Consider the following 19,173-nt stretch of genomic DNA (forward strand, 5'->3'; position numbering starts at 1 on the left):
GCAGTTCTGCTGCCCCGTTTTTGAACGCACAACGATGCTGCGAGGCTGTGCGAATGAGTCGTAGAGCTGGAAGGGGACCACAAGGGTCATCTAGTTCAACCCCCTTGCAGTGTAGGAATCTTTCGCCCAACGTGGGACTCGAACACACGACTCTTGAGGTTAAGATGGAGTGTGCGAATGTCTGAGCTGCCCAAAGCCATCCACTGAGCTTTGTGGTTAAAGTGGGGTTTGAACATGGTGTCTCTGTGTTTCTTACTGAGCACTCTACCCACTACTCCACACTGCCTCTCTCTAATGTGAACTTTGCATTGGCCCAAAGTTTTTTGCTTCTCTTCTGGAGTCTGCCTATTCCTGCCGCTTTGGAAGCTCGCAATATGTTTGCATAAACCTTCTTTGTGATAGACTTGGGAATTACCTTACGAGTTGCCTGTTTACACACGTGAAACGGAAATGGTTGAAGTGATGGTGTCAGGCAGGTATGAAGGAGGAGGGGAGAGGGCCGAAAGTCAGCTTCAGAAGTCCTGGAAGAGCTTTGAAAGTATTTGTCTGCCACTCTTCATAGGAATGCATTGCAAGGCAGTTCCCTACCCAAAGGGAAGGAAAATTGCGTTTGCAGGGGTTGAGAATCCTGCATTTTGAGAAATGCTTCTCATGCTTCTCAAAGCATGTTAATTCAAATTAAGTGATTTTTTTAAATGTTAAAACGAGCAATTAAATGTTGACAAATTAGCTCTGGGCGCACACTTTAAAAAAATAAAAATAAAGAATTAACTAGCTCATTGAATACAAGTGGAATTCAGTTACGGGCATTCCAGTTTATTCAGCAAAATATCCAGTGTGCTAAATTAACATTTTCTGGCTGTCCTCAGCGGAGGCTTGCAGCATCCTTCCCCTCCTGCCATTAATAATGGCTTCCAGTTTTGCATTTTTCACTAAACCTCTCCACGGACTGCACCTAACATCCTGCAGAGGTGCTCTCCGCTGCCCTTCTAGTGAAAGGCAATCGTTTTAATCGGTAAATCTTGTACCAGACTGCTGGGACTGTTTTGCTTCTGAGGTCCACTTAGGCGACGCTTGCAAACCGGCTGCCGTCTCCAAATGCTTTGGAAGTCTTGTAACAACAAAGAGGCTTTCTTTTTGTGTTCTGGCTTTTGTGCGGCAACAATGAACTTTCTGTGTTCTCCTCCTGGCTTGTTTGGAGGGTGGAGAAAGGGGGGAAGCATTGCAAACCATTCGAGGGATGACTGCAAATGCTGAAGTCTGATATTCACAAATATTTAACTTTATTTCTCTCTCTCTCGGTAATATGTGTTTATATATTTTGACATTACCGAGCAGAACTGAGAGAGACGTGCCAACTGGCTGGCAGAGGGGGGAAACCTTTGGATAAGCTGGCAGAAATCAAAGTGAGATCTCTGGTGCATCACTCCAAGGGCTGGCTTATATGTTTTGACTCTTAATGGGCCACTAGATGTGCAGAAGCTTCAGTGTGCCTGTGTTGGTCACTGTCTGTAACAGCTATCACCGGCATCTGCAATGGAGAGCTCCCTTCCGACCTTCATTCTTGCTCACCATTGTTGGACAAGAAGTGCTTAGAGCAAAAGAAAAATCATCCCCATCTGAACTGAGTCCCAAAGCCATTTTCTTGAACATTTTGGGTTGTTGTTTTTTTTGTAACTTTTCACAGGACTTGTGAAAGTATCTTGCTTGCAGTGTTTAAATGCATGCATACATAAAAAGGGGCCCCTAACCATTAGGTCCTGTCGCAGACAACTCTGGGTTTGTGGCGCTCATCTCGCTTTATTGCCCGAGGGAGCCAGCGTACAGCTTCCAGGTCATGCGGCCAGCATGACTAAGCGGCTTCTGGCGAACCAGAGCAGCGCACGGAAATGCCGTTTGCCTTCCCGCTGGAGCGGTACCTATTTATCTACTTGTACTTGACGTGCTTTCGAACTGCTAGGTTTGCAGGAGCAGGGACCGAGCAACGGGAGCTCACCCCGTCGCGGGGATTTGAACCGCTGACCTTGTGATCTGCAAGTCCTAGGCTCTGTGACTTAGACCAGAGCGCCACCCTCGTCCCTACATGCATACATACATACATTAAAAAAAACCATCTGGGTTTTAAGTTGCATTTTTTAAAAAATACATTTGGGGGTTGCAAAACTAGCTGTAGTTCAAATTGTGCAAGCATTGCACATCATCTCAGCTTCTGGAAGATTGCGGACACCTTGACTTTTTTTGCAAGTAGGATCAAGGTTACAGTACCTTAAATGATGACCAGCATGCTTTCTCTCCCTAGCAAAGCACGCTTGGTGGAGGGAGGAGGCAAGCTGAAAACTGGTCACTATAGATACTACATTTTTAATCCTCTGCCTGCAGATTCCTGAGCAGCTGTTGAGCTCCATTCCTCTCCCCCGAGAGGCCTGGGAGCCTCATTATTTAATATAAGGAAGAGTTGTGCCAGTTTTTAAGTAAATGGATTCCAGATCGATCTGGCTAAGCCAGCACAGACGTGTCTCACAGATGCACTTAGATTGGTTTGACCCCTGCGTATCTCCATTTAATTGAATTCAGTAAATTGCCATCTTAAGCTAAACTGCTCCAAGCTAAGCATCGCGACATTATTCATAGCGGACAGAGAGCCATTTTTGCGTGTGTTTTATTTATAGCAAAAAAAAAAACCCCACAAAAAACGAGCGAGCCTTTTTCTCTGCGATTGGAGATGACTGCGAGTCCACCTTGGGCACTGAGAAATCAGTGCAGGGTATTCCTTCAAGTTGCCAGTGTTGGAAAGGAGTAGCTCAAAACCAGGACAGGAGTGTGAAGTTGTTGAATCTGCAGCCCATCTGCATAATTTGGCATCGCCGGGTGGATTTGCATGCTATTTGTGGAGCCACAGCAGGTGCCAGGCCACAGCTGGTGGCGACGCAGGGCTTCCTTTGCGATTGTCCTGGAATTCGCAGCCCCGGAGATCCCAAAATGGCCAGCATGAGGTCTTACAGATGACGGGTGATGGAGTCGGCAGCCTCTTCCCATGCGGTTTTTGAGTCTAGGATAATGTGGGGTGCGGGTCATATCCTGCCGCGGCATTTGGGGGCGGGCAGGATGGGACATGGCAAAAACGATGTAAAACTTGCGGTTCCCAAACTTTGCATTAATGTTTTACAGGGTTTTTTTAAACAAAAATAATCATTTAAAACAGCGAGAGAGAGAACTGAGGCATTTGCTAGCAGTTCGCCGAAAGGGTGATCCCACATTGTTAGTTTTTAGCTTTATTAAATATATATCCCGCCTTTCCTCCAGGAAGCTCAAGGCAGAATACAGTGGTCCCTCGGGTAAAGTACTTAATTCGTAACCTGAAACTGTTCTTAACCTGAAGCATCACTTTAGCTAATGGGGCCTCCTGCTGCCGCCGTGCCGCCGAAGCACGATTTATGTTCTCATCCTGAAGGAAAGTTCTTATACCGAGGTACTATTTCTGGGTTAGTGGAGTCTGTAACCTGAAGCGTATGTAACCCGAGGTACTACTGCTTCCCTTCTTCATATTTAATCCTCACAAAAACCCTGTGAGGTAGGTTAGGCTGAGAGACAACAACCGGCCCAAGGTCACCCAGTGCACTTTGCGGCTGAGTGGGGATTCGAACCCTGGTCTCCCAGCTCCTGGGCCGACACACTAACCACTACACCACACTGGCTTTCGAGCACTTGCTCTGTGGTGCTCTTACCCAGAAGAGGGGTGTGTTTGTGTGTGTGGCTCAGTGGCTTGCCGAGTGCAAGTTTAAGGGGGAGGTAAGATTTGAACCGAGGACACAGCTGGTGGCAGCGCTTTCTTTATTTCCGCAAGAACCTCTGACTCGGTTGAGCTTTGCAACTGCTTGCCACCCTCTGTGAGATTCTGCAGGCTTCAATTTTGCATTTCCTGCGGTTTTTTCCTTGCTGCTGACACACTTGCATGTTTGCATGTCTTGGTGGCATAGCTGTCAACTTCCTCCCCCTTTTTTAAGGGAAATTCCCTTATTCCGAATAGGATTCCTTGCAAGAAAAGGGAAAAGTTGACAGCTATGCTTGGTGGGGTTTTTGTTTTGCTTCTTTTTCTTTTAAACCTCTTTTTCATTTGAATTTGCATTAGGCAGAAGTACCTGATTGCACCGGTAAGGTTAAACGTTAAAAAGAACCTCCCCCCAAAATATATATATATATATATATATATATATATATATATATGCAGGTTTTGGTGTCCTCGGGTGTCTTCCCGTGTAAAAGTTGGGGTGTCTAGGCGACGTTTCGACGAGGTCTCACTGAAGATGACGAGTCTCACTGAAGATGACGAGGTCTCACTGAAGATGACGAGGCCTGAAGATGACGAGTGAGACCTCGTCGAAACGTCGCCTAGACACCCCAACTTTTACACGGGAAGACACCCGAGGACACCAAAACCTGCATTCCTGTACCCGTGAAAATCTACGAAAGCATATATATATATATATATATATATATACACATAAAACGCATCGTGCAGGTGCTTTAAGATAAACCAGGCACTTGAGCTAGCCATGTTTACATTGGGATCACCTGCCTATGAAAAGGAATGGCTTTGCAGCTGCTTTTAAATTAGCCCCTGGAGATTAGGCTTGTAGATTTACAGTTCCTCCCAGCGGGCAGCAGAGGAAATGTCCTCAAAGCAGATGTTTTGATGATCTTGTGTTCTCTCTCTCTCTCCGCCCCTCGCAAGAAGCTTCACCAACAAAACTGTTTGGGTGTCTGTGTTTCCTTTTAAAGTAAAGTGGGCGGGAGGGCAGGGGGGAGAAATCTGGTCTGCAAAAAAAGCCCCCCCCCCCGACTCCCTTGGCTTGACAGTGCGCAGATGGTGTGCTTAGACGGCTGGAGTAACGTGCAGTGAATATTTCATGTCCCTGGTTGCTGTCGGGGGAAACACGTTTCCTTGAGAAAACTGTCACGAGCCCAGGAACGCGGCTGCGTCTTGTGGAATCTGCTGGCTGGCAGGATGGCATCTGGGGGGGGGGGGTGACGGCGCAAGTCTCCCGGCCGAAACAAGAGCCAGCGTAAATGTGCAGCAGTGTATAGAACAGACTGGGGAGGAGAGGGAGACACTGTAATATTTTGACATGTGCCTGGGCCGGAGGCAAAAATGGGTCCAGCTTGCATTTAAAAGCTGAACCTGACGGATTGCACCTTCCGAAATAATAATAATAATAATAATAATAATAATAATAATAATAATAATAATATTTTATTTATACCCCGCCCTCCCCGGCCAAAGCCGGGCTCAGGGCGGCTAACACCAATAAAATTTCAGTGAAAACATAATAAAAGAAAAGAAAAGAAATTAAAATACAGTGGTACCTCAGGTTAAGAACTTAATTCGTTCCGGAGGTCCTTACTTAACCTGAAACTGTTCTTAACCTGAAGCATCACTTTAGCTAATGGGGCCTCCAGCTGCCACTGCACTGCCGGAGCACAATTTCTGTTCTCATCCTGAAGCAAAGTTCTTAACCCGAGGTACTATTTCTGGGTTAGCGGAGTCTGTAACCTGAAGCGTATGTAACCCGAGGTACCACTGTACAGGTTAAAATGCAATTTAAAATGCGGCCTCATTTTAAAAGTCAAAACCATAAGGGAAGGGAAGCACAAGGGTCAGACTGAGTCCAAACTGAAGCGAACCCAGACTCTGCCGCCCTCCGAAATTTCCCTCCTCCTGAATTTGGCAGCGCAGTTCTCCGGCCGAGCTAAATGTGCATGTTCATAAATTTACATATATCGCAGAGGATAACAAAACGAAAAGGCAGTGTGCATTGGGAAATGGCTTTTGCAAAAATGTGTGTGCAAGTTAGGAGGATAAAATACGGGTGAGTTTTCATGAGAACTTGTTTGTTCTGAGAAAAACTGAAGTGGAAGTATGGAGAACTCAGCTTAAGATGGGAAAAACGAGAATCTGAACCGGTGATTGATAGCTCTGCCCTTCCTTGCCTAGTTGCAGTGGGGGCTGCTGCCCCTAGAGGTGGGTAGAGAATTGCAGTCCAGACTCATTGCAGAGACAATGAGTTTGTCTGACTTGCAGACCTGGTGATGTTAACGCTGATCTACCTTGCAAGGTTGTTGTAGGGAAGATGGAGAGCATGCATATGAAAGGCTTCGGACCCTCAAAAGGCTGAATAAGGGTGTCAAGAGGATGACATAACAACATAACGGATGCCTGCTCTAGATGAGCTGTCTTTTCTTTTAATTTTATGCATGGGTCTTTCAAGGCAGTTGGTTAACTCTTTTTTTAAAAGCCGCTTTGAGAAATTTAGTAAATAAAAAAGGAAGATGAAAAACCCAGCACTTCCATTTTTAATAAGAGGCAGTATGGTATAGTGGTTAGAGTTTTGGACTAGCCCCAGCCAAACCTAGGTTTGAATCCTTATTGTAAGGAAAACAGTCCCCTCCCCTTCTGTTATCGCCATCAGAAACTCTTTACCTTCAACCCCCAACACTTGCACCACTGTGTCTAATTGCAGTGATAATATGATATTCCTGAGCAGCTAGATTTCTGCTTGTGGGGAAATGGTTCCTTCTCCCACCCCCAGCCTGTCTGTTTTTGGAGTCTTGTATTATTATTATTATTATTATTATTATTATTATTATTATTATTATTATTATTTTATTGAATTTATATACCGCTCTATGCTCGGAGGTGTCTGGCCGGTTCACAGAATAAATTCAAAACAACCTGATACCCCCCCCCCCAAAAAAAAACACATTTTAAGAGAGCATGGAACATCAATGAAATCAACAAAAGGCCTGGTTAAAAAGGAACGTTTTTTGCCTGTTACAGATAGGTAGCCGTGTTGGTCTGCCATAGTCAAAACAAAAAAAATTCCTTCCAGTAGCACCTTAAAGACCAACTAAGTTAGTTCTTGGTATGAGCTTTCGTGTGCATGCACACTTCTTCAGATACTTCTTCAGGTATCTGAAGAAGTGTGCATGCACACGAAAGCTCATACCAAGAACTAACTTAGTTGGTCTTTAAGGTGCTACTGGAAGGAATTTTTTTTTTTTTTTTGCCTGGTACCTAAAGGTGTATAATGAAGGCACCAAGCGAACTTCCCCGGGGAGAGCATTCCACAGACAGGGAGCCACTGCAGAGAAGGCCCCGTTCTCAAGTTGCCACCCTCTGGACCTCTCAAGGAGGAGGCACACAAAGAAGGGCCTCAGAAGATGATTGTGTCAATGAGTACTTTTACTATGTAAATAACTTGGTATTTTTTATTATTATTTCTTTGTTTCTTATCTTTGTTACTTTATTTCCCCCCCCTTCCTTTATAAATTTTCTATTTTATATAATTTTCTTTTTTCTACCTGTTAAGAGATAGTACGTAATGTTTGTAAGACATGCCATTTTTTTAATGAATAAAGAATAATTATTATATATTTTTTTTTTAAAAAAAGATAATTTCAGGGTCCAGGTAGGTTCATATGGAAAGAGGCAGTCCTTGAGGTATTGCGGTCATGGTGACCTTTTGTTAAAAGGCACTTCAGGTGTTGTAAACTGTTTTCCCCTCTTGGTTTTTGAAAAGGCAGGTTTCTAGCCCTCAATGGTACAGATAGGAGATGGAAACAGTAAAGATTCATTCTCTCTTGATACCCTATTCTCGGCCATTGATTATGCACTTTAAATGACCCATTGCAGCAAGCGCTCACCTCGCTTCTCTCTTTCTCTCTCTCTCTCTCCCAGCCACCTCCATCCTGAAGAAAAGCAAACGGTTGAAGCGCAACAACGTGGAGTTTGACCGGGTCACCGTCTTCTACTTCCCGCGCTGCCAGGGCTTCACCAGCGTGCCCAGCCGCGGGGGCTGCACTTTGGGCATGGTCAGCAAGCACGGCTTCTCCCGGGAGTTCACGCTGGCCGAGTTTTCGAAAGAGCAAGAGGCCGTCCGGCGGGAGAAGCTCAAGGAGCGCTTGAAAGAGGAGAAGCTGGAAGCCCTGAAGTGGAAAGTAAGTGGGGGGACACCGGGTGGGCGTGCAGAAGGCTGCTCTGGGTTTTTAACACACAGAGGCGCCTCTAGCTGTAAAAGACAGCACATGTCTTGAGCCAGAGTCAGGTCAGCGATTAAAAAAAAAAATCAGTGTCCATCAAGTTAACTTTTTATTCAAAGAAACCAAAACAGCGCAGGCCCAGTGATCCCGGCAAGTCTTGCGCCAACGAGGCGGTTTCAAGGACTGAAGTTTCCTGCTTTCCCACAGCTCTCTAAAATAATAATAATAATAATAATAATAATAATAATAATAATAATAATAATAATAAATTTTATTTATATCCCGCCCTCCCCAGCCTAGGCTGGGCTCAGGGCAGCTAACAATAAACTCTCTATCCCCAGGAACCTCATTATTATTATTTTTAGAAATTTACTTATTTGGTTTTTCAGATTAAAATTTTACAGTCACATATCCAACATACAACATAAAAACCAAGATTCCAAGGAATCTCTTGGACTTCCCTACTCCCCTACTGTTCATCATTTCCTCCTGCATCTTTTACAACAATCCAAATCTTTTCTCTTTCCGTTGTATCCAAAATTCACCATTAAACTACAAGTGATATTCCAGTCCTACTAACGATTTTAACTGTTTAGAATGGTCTTTAAGATAAGTTATAATTCCCCCCCCCCCCCGTTCCTTATTAAAAAATTGGTCTTCCTGATTTCTGATTCTTCCGGTCATTTTAGCCGTTTCGGCATAAGCCGTCAGTTTGACCTGCCATTCTTCTCTGGTCGGGAATTTATCTTCTGGCGGTTCCCTCGCTATGAGAAGCCAAGTTATAGGGAACCAGGCAGAGGGCCTTCTCGGTAGTGGCACCTGCCCTGTGGAACGCCCTCCCACCAGATGTCAAAGAGAAAAATAACTACCAAACGTTTAGAAGGCATCTGAAGGCAGCCCTGTTTAGGAAAGCTTTTTAATGTTTAATAGGTTATTGTATTTTAGTGTTCTGTTGGAAGCCGCCCAGAGTTGCTGAGGAACCCCAGCCAGATGGGCGGGGTATAAATAATAAATTATTATTATTATTATTATTATTATTATTATTATTATTATTACTATTCTTTCCATCTCTGGGAAAGACTCCGTCATCTTGCCTCTCTTTGCTCTGCCCTCTTCATACCCCTTCTGGTTCTGGGGAGGGGAGGGGAGCTGGCTGCAGCAGGAGGGGGAGACGCCCTGGAGTCTTTTTTTTTTTTAATGATATTTATTGAAGTTTCTATTAAAACACAAAAATGCACAGACATACACAAACAAAATACAAGTATAATTTCAATCCTTTTTTTCTCTTAAACCTTATTTCCTCGACCTCCTCACACCTCCCCCTTCTGTATTATAATTTCATTACTATCCACTCAACAAGTTCTTATCTTATTTCTCAACCTTAACTTAATAGTTTTGTTAAGTCATACTATTTATTTCCCTTTTCTTCTTTCTTTCATTCCTCCATTTGTTTTTAAAGCATTATATCTATTTAATTTAACAAAAACCCAATTCTAACTTAATCTTAAACCTTTTTCCTAAAGTCGGCCCAAATTTTCCTTCCACGATTTTCCACATTCCATAAAAATTACAAAAAAGAAATAAACATATAAACAAAATCTAAACAGATTATATCACCCTTCGGATTCCCAAATCTCACCCTCCCTTTCCCGGTTTTGATCCCCAAACCAGTATCCCTAAATGCGTCCATTTCTCAGCCTGGATCCCAAACACCTGAGGCTTTTAAACCTCTTTCAGTTTCTCTCTGCCGGTCTTTTTGACAGTCCTTTGTTTTCAACACCGACTCTCGGAGAAGCTCTATCCCAATAATGTCCATTTTTCTTCCCAGCAGGCCTCTATATTTAAAAATGGAGCTCAAATTTTGTTGCACCCTGGAGTCTTCAGTAGTCGGTCTGATCTCTGTTTCCTGGCCCTCCACCTTCCAGCCTCTGATTCTGGACTTCTCTTTGCCCCCAGACTCACTCAACCCTGTTACCTCTTCAGCTTGTGATAACACCACCTTCCAATCTTCTCCCTGTCGTCCCACCACCAGTCCTGAGCCTTCTTCCCTTGGGGCTTCCCCAGCTGGTGCCCCCCCCCCCATTCCTCTGCCTCCAGCCTGTCCTGGACAGGTGGTTGGAGATGTGAAGTTCCTTCTCTGCTGGAAAGAGCAGGCCAGCCTTCTTCAACTGGGCATCTGCCAGGCATCTGCGCTGGCCAGGGCTGATGGGAGTTGTAGTCCAAATCCCTCTGAGGGGCGCCTGGTTGAGAAAGGCTGGCATAGACAATGCTGGTCTAGACAGACAACCTGATCTATTCAGTGGTTGCTGATCATTGTTGCCTCGCCTATTAAGCAGGGATTTCTGATTCCATTACCTTCTGTCGCCATTCTTCTACTGTTGGTGTTTGCTGCTGTTTCCAGAGCTGGGCTAATAGTCACCTCGCCGCTGTTGTTGCATATAAAAACAGTTTCTGGTCGTTCTTGGAATATGCAGAAATAGCCAAATTAAGAGGGGAAATTAGACAACAGGGCGAGGAAACATTTCAAAAAGAATGGGGGAAAATTATGTCGTATATAGGAAAGAAGATGAAATGGGGAAACTAGTAGAATTGGAAATAAACCTCATAATGGGAAAGATTAAGAAAAGTGATGGATAATGAAAATAAGAAGCAAAATGTATAAGGAGATTAAGACAACTAACAGTAGTTGTAAATAAATAAATAAATAAATACAGACAGACAACAAGAATTGTATAAACAGGAGGATTTATTTGTTTATGGATATACTATGGACAAATATGGAAAATGAGTAACAGTATACCAAATGGATGAAAATAATGTGATAAAATTATATGTGATACAAAAAACCAGAAGAAGGAAGGCGGGAAGTCAGCACTTAGGAGCAAGTATAAATGTAAAATGCAACACATTATGTCTATGTGGAGTTTGTAACCGGAAAACTAATAAAGATTATTTGGACAACAAGGAGGGATTTCTGATTTCAAGATGGCGGCCGTCAGGCTTCTGCTTCTTACACAAGTTTTCTCTGCGTTTCTCCAAACAGCTCACCATGAACGGTACGAAGGAGTCGGAGGAAGCCAACCAGCTCACCACAGAAGATATCTCTGACGATGACATCGACGCCAGTGCCACCGAGCTGGAAGACGGCTTCTTCCTCCAGCCGTACCCGGCCAAGAAGAGGCGAGCTCTGCTCAAAGCCATGGGTGTCAAGAAGATTGACAAGGAGGAGAAGCGGGAGCTGCATAGCATCCGCCTCTCCCGGGAAGACTGCGGCTGCGACTGCCAGGAGTTCTGCGACCCCGAGACGTGTAGCTGCAGCCTGGCGGGCATTAAATGTCAGGTGTGTGTGTGTGAGGAGGGGCCTTCGTGGCCAGCTTACTTGCAGGGAAGAGGGCTTACTGGACCCAGTGTGGGGAAAGCGGACATTGCCCTGGGAGAAGCTGGTCTTCCGCTGCTTCTGGTATGTTGGGCCTGAGAAGGAATGATAATAATAATTTATTATTTATACCCCGCCCATCTGGCTGGGTTTCCCCAGCCACTCCGGGCGGCTCCCAACAGAATATTAAAAACACGATAAAACATCAAACATTAAAAACTTCCCTATACAGGGCTGCATTCAGATGTCTTCTAAAAGTCAGATAGTTGTTTATTTCCTTGACATCCGGTGGGAGGGTGTTGTGCAGGGCGGGAGCCACTACCAAGAAGGCCCTCTGCCTGGTTCCCTGTAACCTTACTTCTCGCAGTGAGGGAACCGCCAGAAGGCCCTCAGAGCTGGACCTCAGTGTCCAGGCTGAATGATGGGGGTGGAGATGCTCCTTCAGGTATACAGGGTCAAGGTCAGAAGCTTCAAGACGAGCAAAAAGCCTTGGAGGATGCTGGCGTGAGCAGCTGCTTTTGCCCAGAGGGCAGATGGGACACGGCAGTTCTCCCACCAAACAGATATTGGCCAGCCTTTCCACACTGTTTTTATCTATCAATTTAATTAATAAACCACCCTTTACCAGGGCAGTGTACAACATTAAGGACACATCGTACCAAGCATAACAATGAAAGCATAATATAAACCAACACAGTCCCCACCATTTCAGCTTTTAACAGGCCGTAGATTATTTAATGGCCAAAAAGCATGGGCAATGAGGAATGTTTTTTGCCTGGCCCTTAAAGACATGCAATGATGGCATCATGTGAGCCTCTCTAGGGATAGCATTCCATAAACTGGGAGCCACCACTGAAAGGGCCCTGTCTCGTGTTGCTACCCTCCCAGCAAGTGTGGACACAGAGAAGTTTGCAGCTCCACCTTGTTCCTCTGTGCCAAGCTGGGCATAGGTGCAAAAGAAGCCTTATACTCTGTCAGGCCAATTTGGCCATCTAGCCCAGTGTTGTCTGCACTGGCTTGAACGTGATTGACACCTGGCGGGGGCACCTTCAGTCTTCTCTCTCTGGTACCTGCTTAAAATGTTACTGCTTAGGTGAGCCTCTCCAGACATGTAGAAGTCACAGGTGTGTTGGCAGCTGTATTAAAACACAGGGGGTGTTTGGGTGTTATTTTCATTACTTCTTTGTGTTTTTATCTTGTATGGTTTTTATCTTGTGAACCACCCTGCGAACCTTTGTTGAAGGGAAGTGTAGAATTGTTGCTGTTGTTATATTTATACCCGGCCTATCTGGCTAGGTTTCCCCAGCCACTCTGGGCAACTTCCAGTACATATGAAAAGATAATAAAACATCAAACATTAAGCACTATCCAATACAGGCTGCCTTCTAAAAGTTATGTAGTTCTTTATTTCCTTGATATCTGAAAGGAGGGCGTTCCACAGGGCGGGTGCCACTACCGAGAAGGCCCTCTGCCTGGTTCCCTGTACCCTCACTTTTCGCAGTGAGGGAACCGCCAGAAGAATAGCAGCCCAGCGTTATGAAAAGCCCTTTCCTTAAATATTTTGTTGAATAAAACAAAGAAAAATGCATGTGTCAGATTTGACAGGCTAAAAGCAAGCAGTTGAACCAGTTATGAGCAGGTCCTTGTTGGGTTTTTGTTTTTTTTTAATAAAAGGTCAGGCTTAAAGGTAGAGACCGTGTGACTAACATCTAGCCCCTCTGCTCCCCAGATGGACCACACGTCGTTTCCCTGCGGCTGCACGAAGGACGGCTGCGGCAACACAGAGGGCCGGATCGAGTTCAACCAAGCCCGGGTGCAGACGCATTTCATCCACACCATCATGAAGCTGGAGCTGGAGAAGAACCAGCCGAGCCCGGAGCGGAGCCCGGAGCCCGAACCCCTCTTCCGGGACCGGCTGCTCCCCTTCGGGTGCCCCGTGGGCAAGGCGGCATTTGAGGAGAGGACGGTGCCGCTGGCGCCCGCCTTCCAGTTCAGCACGGAGCTGGAGGCCATTGGCGAGAACAGCTGCAGCAGCGACATGACCGACTCCTCGGTGTCATCCAACCAGAGCGAGGACCTGGAGGAGCCGTACGAGGCCGTCCCCTCCGAGAAGTCGCAGTCGGACGTGGACGACGACGGCCTGGCCCGCATCCTCCACTTCAACGACTCCGACACGGAGGACGAAAGCAGCGCCGCTAGCAACTGCCAGGACAACTTGAGCTCCTTCCACCCGACCGGCTTCTTCAGCGTGGATGTGGAGAACCAGTGCGCTACCGACAAGTTTGGCTCTGGCCACCCCCTGAGCCATTCGCTGAACATCACGGGGTGTTTGGACGAGAACGCCAACCAGGGGGTGAGCTGTTTTCTGGAGGAAACTTTGCCTAGGGCTGCCCAGGCTGTGGGTGTTCCTTCCTGTGCCCCCTCTTCTTCCTCCTCCGCCGTCGTCTCAATGGAGCAAGGCTCAAGGAGCTACATGGATCTGAGCCTTTCCTCGGACTCTCTGGATTTCTTCCAGTCCTTCTCGGACTACAACCTTGGACCCCTTTACAATTCTCTGAAGGAGTACGAGAACCTGGACAACTTTTCGGCGCTACAGCTCCAGTTGCCGAATTTCCCCAGCTTGCCCCAGCCCGGGGATCAGAGCCCGTGCTTTCTGGAGTCCCTCATTGGCCTGTCCGAATCTGTCCCAGAAACCCCTGCGCCTTTTACAGACAATCAGCTCCTAGAAGATGCCATTAAGTCCTCTCTCATGGAAACAGTGAAGGTTTAAATGCTTTTGGGGTGTGTTTTTTTTGGGAAAAGCCGAGGAGGGGGGAAACCCCCGCAAGAAACTGCCAACCCCTTCCCGGAAGAGAAGGAAATGCTACGAAATATTTTGTTCCTTTTTTCAGATACTTTGGAAGGAGACAAAACAAACTCTGCAGCTGCAATCGGTTTTCTTGCTGTTTGTGCAAAAAACTCGGCGTTGGGGGTGGGGAAGGGGTGGAAGACAATTTTTTGCTAAACACAATTTACCTGCATTTTGTATTTTGGGGTGGGGGCACGTAAGGGAGGGGGCGGGGAAAGACCTCGTGAGAAATGCGTTGCTCTTCCACAAAGCACCTTCTGTGAACGTTTTTCAAATGTTTGCAGACCATTTTCTCAAGCTACTTTGGGAAGTCTAAGTATATATAATTATATTTATTGTGGGGGGAAGGATTTGCTGAAGAGTTTGCTCTTGCTTAAATGGGAAGAGGTTTACAAGGAAGCGGAATAAATGACACAACACACACTATTATATACATGATTCCCCCCATGCCCTCTATTTATTGCAAACCTCCACAGTTTTCAAGTAGCCTTCGAAGCTTGAACTGAGCGCCGAATCTTATTTAAATTAGTCATACCTCGGATGTATTATGTGCACAATCATTTTTTTTTGCATAATATATCTGTATTTATTTATTTCGTGTTCATGCCTGGGTAGGACTGTGGTTTATCAAGGACCTGCAAATAGCCCAAGCCTGCCTCAATGGGTCTCTTGGTTCAGGTGCCCCATTTTCCCCTCATGGTTAAAACACTGAGGAGTTGTTATACTTTCAAGTAGAATCCCCCATCCCCTGTCTTTTGCATAAGCCCCATATCCACACTACAAACCATTCTGGGCTTCTAAATGGAACTCCTAAGTCATCTTAGGAGAGAGTTGAGAAGACTCCTTGAGAGATTCCCCAGCCCCTCTTCTTGGATCAGAGAAGGGAGAGATTGTGGACCTTCTGGGTGTTGCCAGACTAGGACTCCCATCATTGCTGGCTTGGGCGTGATGGGAGCCAGGGAAGCTTCAAGAGTTATGGGGCTCCATTTCTTCCTTTGTGGACCACAGAGGTTACCATTAGGAGGTCTGTTTTCAAATCTGTGCAGTAGCTTTGCAGTGCAGATACGAATGGGGAAGTGGGGAGTGTCATTGCCACAAATGGTGCAAGTGAAAGGGCCTCTGTGGGTCACACACCTGTGGTGTAGGAGAGCCTTTGAATTTCTGAGCATGCAGCACATTGGCTGCTGCAGCTGAGCATGAAAGACACTCTCCATGCATGACTGCAGCGCCGTGTGGCGCAGCACTCCAGCGTCGCACCACAAGGTTGTATGTCGCTATAAGCATTTGAAAAATGAAACTACAGTTCCGTTCTTTTGTGTGCGATGTCCATAATTCTGCCAGGGGCAATTATAAGGAGGCCGGGAACTATGAAGAGAGAGAGAATAGTATGAACTATTTAAAGAAGAGAGAGGAAAGGTTAAAATGGTGTGGTAAATTATTTTGTAATTTATTTAATGTCCTTAAGGATTTGGCCATGAGATTTTTTTGATAGAACCAATCTGATCTATTACTATGCTGCCTGAATATATAGAGGAACCAATTCTGGAGCTGCCAAGATTGCAATTTTTTAGAGGAATGGAAAGAGCAAAAATTGCAAAAAAGGGGGGTGCAGTGGGGAGCAAAAGACTGTGATTGCAAGCCTCGGGGTGCTTTGGGATATCTTTGAGGGTCTTAACCCACAATCTTTAGCCAGGCCACTCCAGTTTCAGTACAGACTGCCCATGGCGCTATTAGTAGGAGAAGGCAGAATCATCCAGATAAATTGTGCACCTTTTCTTTCAAAGATTATTCTCTAGTGAACTAGAATCCTACTTACCAGAACAGGTCAAAGATGGTTTTCACTAGAATACCCTTAGGCCATGAAAAGTTGACATTTAGGATTTTGTTGGTTAACCTGATGGTTGGGCCTAGTGGCTGTGCTTTCGGGTTTTATTTTTTAAAAAAGTGGCCTAAGCTTCGTTAATGGAAATAGATGGAATTCTTGCCTCTCCTGAGATTGGAAGACCTGCACTTTGACCTCCCAGAGATGTACAAAGCACCCGGAATTCCTTCCACATGGGAACCTTTTGGTTGGAAAGACTTTGCCCCATCTGGTCTATGCAAAGAGGGGTCCCCCCCCCCCTTTAACAAACCTGCGTGGTAAAGAGAAAATGTCTACAGAATAATCTGGCATCTATCTAGTGCAAAGGGGTTATCCCACTGTGATAAAACTTCAAACATCTGCTTAACTTTTTAAACTATACATACGTATATATACACCGTTTTTTATTTAATTTGTGGGAGTCTTATTTTAAAATAATAAAAAAAAAACCTCAGCCTACTTTTTTTTTTTAAAAAATGCTTTGACACATTTGGGGGTGGGTTTTTTTTTTGGTACTGCTTTTTCTATTTTTCTTTTCGTTCTTTGGCACTAAAGCAACAATTTTTAGAACATTCCTGCGTTCCTTTGCATACGTCATTTTAAAATGAATGTTGGGAGACTGAGGGTGTTAGAAAAACCCTCCTGCCTTCATGATCCTCCTCCCTCTAATTTATTCATTTCTTTGTTTCGTTTTTGTTGGTGCCAACTTCCTGCTCCTACTCGCCCCAGGGTGCACTGATTTGTAAATAGATATATATATTTTCCCCCTTCTGTACCTTGTATAAAATGTTGCCTGTTCAAACTGTCTTCTTTTTTAAAAAAAAAGAAAAAGAGAGAAAAACCTGAAAAACAAAATTGGGTATTTATTGACACAATCTGTAATTATCTAATGTATTGATTGAAACTCTTTGGTTTCAACAGCTTTATGTTTGCTTTCTCTCAGTGTGTGTGCGTGCGTGTGATTATATATATATATATATATATATATATATATATATATATATATATAGTGCTTAACGGTGCCGAAAGGTACCAGTTTAAAATACTTTTATTTTTAACCCCTTTCCCCCAAATTTTCATTTGTAAAACAAAAAAAAGCATCCTTTTGCCTATAAGCTGCTGTCTCTCATTTCATACAAGCAATATGAAGAAAATTTCATTACACTTTCAATAAAACAAACTCTTTTTTTCGGTTTGGAATATTTGGTGCGTGTGCTCCTTCTCGACATATGGGGGGGTGGGGGGGAGAAGCGGATAAGTGGAAATCTAATCTCTGCCCGGCAAAAGGCCCGGCCGTGGTTGTTTTCACAACTTGCCATTCAGGGCTGCCGATTTCTGGGTTGTGTGTGGGCAGAATGGGGGTGAAGGGTTCTGTCAGGGAACTGACATCAGGGCCAGAGGGAGAGAGCAAAATCCAGAGGGATTCCAGAGAGCGTCCCGGGATGGGGAGAGGCAGCCCATCTTCTGGGGAAGAGAATCTGCGTAGCACCAGTGGAGAAGGGGGGCAGATGGGGGAAGCGGCGAGGCGGTCCCATGACTCCTTGCCGGGGACCAGCGGGGAGAGTAGAGGTCCTCCGCTGCCTACGCCCTCCTTGCGCAGAAGGCTTTCGCGCAGAGAGAGTAGGAGGAGACTAGGCGTCAAAGAGCTTCTTAGCTGGAAGAAGTTTAAGAAACGCCCACTGACGGATGCTGCCAGCGATTGAGGCAGCCACGGGTGAGTGGCTGTCCGGACAGAAAAGGTTCACTCAGGCAACCCAGCCAGGTGTTTGCACCGGCTTACGCACGAGCAACCCCTAGAACCATTACAGGTTCTTTGTTCCTAGGTGCTCTAAGAAAAAACTGCTCCTTTATCCCTTACGGGTTACCCAAGAGCCCATATAGAGTCCTTACGTAGGTTTTCTATTGGTAAGAGTAAATAACACAGGCCCAACCAAGGAATATTGAGAAGCAAAGCAGCTAGTAAGGCTGATCTTTATTAAACTGTTGCAACAGGGTCCCCTGCTCCCAACCACCCCCCAAAACAATATACATATATACATAACAGAAAGAGGTGGTCTGCAGCAGAAATTTGAGTGTGTTGCTTCTCTCCTGTCTGCCAGGATACCTGATAATGCCTTATCTGGTTGCCTTTTCTGGCTAGCCTAGCCTTTCCTTTGAGAGGGTAAATACCGTATTTTTCGCTGTATAAGACGCACCAGACCACAAGACGCACTAGTTTTTGGAGGAGGAAAACAAGAAAAAAAATATTCTGACTCTCAGAAGCCAGAACAGCAAGAGGGATCGCTGCTCAGTGAAAGCAGCAATCCCTCTTGCTGTTCTGACTTCTGTGACAGCTGCGCAGCCTGCATTCACTCCATAAGTTGCACAAACATTTCCCCTTACTTTTTAGGAGGGAAAAAGTGAGTCTTATAGAGCAAAAAATACGGTACTTAGTTCCTGAATCTGTGTGTATCTGAAGAAGTGTGCATGCACATGAAAGCTCATACCAGTAACAAACTTAGTTGGTCTCTAAGGTGCTACTGGAAGGAATTTTTAAAAATTTTATTTTGACTACGGCAGACCAACACAGCTACCTACCTGTAACTATATCAAATCCTAAACTCTTATGTTTTCAACTTCGTAGACCCACTATTCTGTTCTAACACAGGTCAACCAATCCGGATTAACACCGCTAGTAGATGCGTTGACTTTGCTGCATCAAAGTATTTGATTTATAGATGGGGAAAACACGGTAATTTTGAGCAGGTTTTCCTCCGGCCAATAAAACACCAGGTGAATCTGGACTAAAGTCGCCACCCCTTGAACCCCTTATTGGTTACATTCAGTCCCACTTGGACTACTGCAATGCGCTCTATGTGGGGCTACCTTTGAAGGTGACTCGGAAACTGCAATTAATCCAGAATGCGGCAGCTAGACTGGTGACTGGTAGTGGCCACCGAGACCACATAACACTGGTACTGAGAGATCTGCATTGGCTCTCAGTACATTTCCAAGCACAAAAAGTGTTGATGCTGACCTTTAAAGCCCTAAACGGCCTCGGTCCTGTATACC

General features: G+C 45.2%; 2 protein-coding genes across 2 annotated transcripts in view; both read left to right on the forward strand.

Annotated features, from left to right (window-relative positions):
* Positions 1–17,322, forward strand: part of CSRNP1 (cysteine and serine rich nuclear protein 1) — a 37,379-nt gene extending 20,057 nt beyond the window's left edge. Inside the window, exons 3-5 of the mRNA XM_083704148.1 lie at positions 7,736–7,995; positions 11,081–11,377; positions 13,143–17,322. Coding sequence (XP_083560274.1) covers positions 7,736–7,995; positions 11,081–11,377; positions 13,143–14,183 — 1,598 coding nt within the window. The 3' untranslated portion in view covers positions 14,184–17,322. The remainder of the gene's footprint in view (positions 1–7,735; positions 7,996–11,080; positions 11,378–13,142) is intronic.
* Positions 1–19,173, forward strand: part of LOC310827694 (uncharacterized protein) — a 940,809-nt gene that overhangs the window by 210,603 nt on the left and 711,033 nt on the right. The gene's annotated exons all lie outside the window — the stretch shown is intronic.

This window comes from Podarcis gaigeae (genome assembly GCF_964106915.1).
Source record: "Podarcis gaigeae genome assembly, chromosome: 12".
NCBI classification, from domain to species: Eukaryota; Metazoa; Chordata; class Lepidosauria; order Squamata; family Lacertidae; genus Podarcis; species Podarcis gaigeae.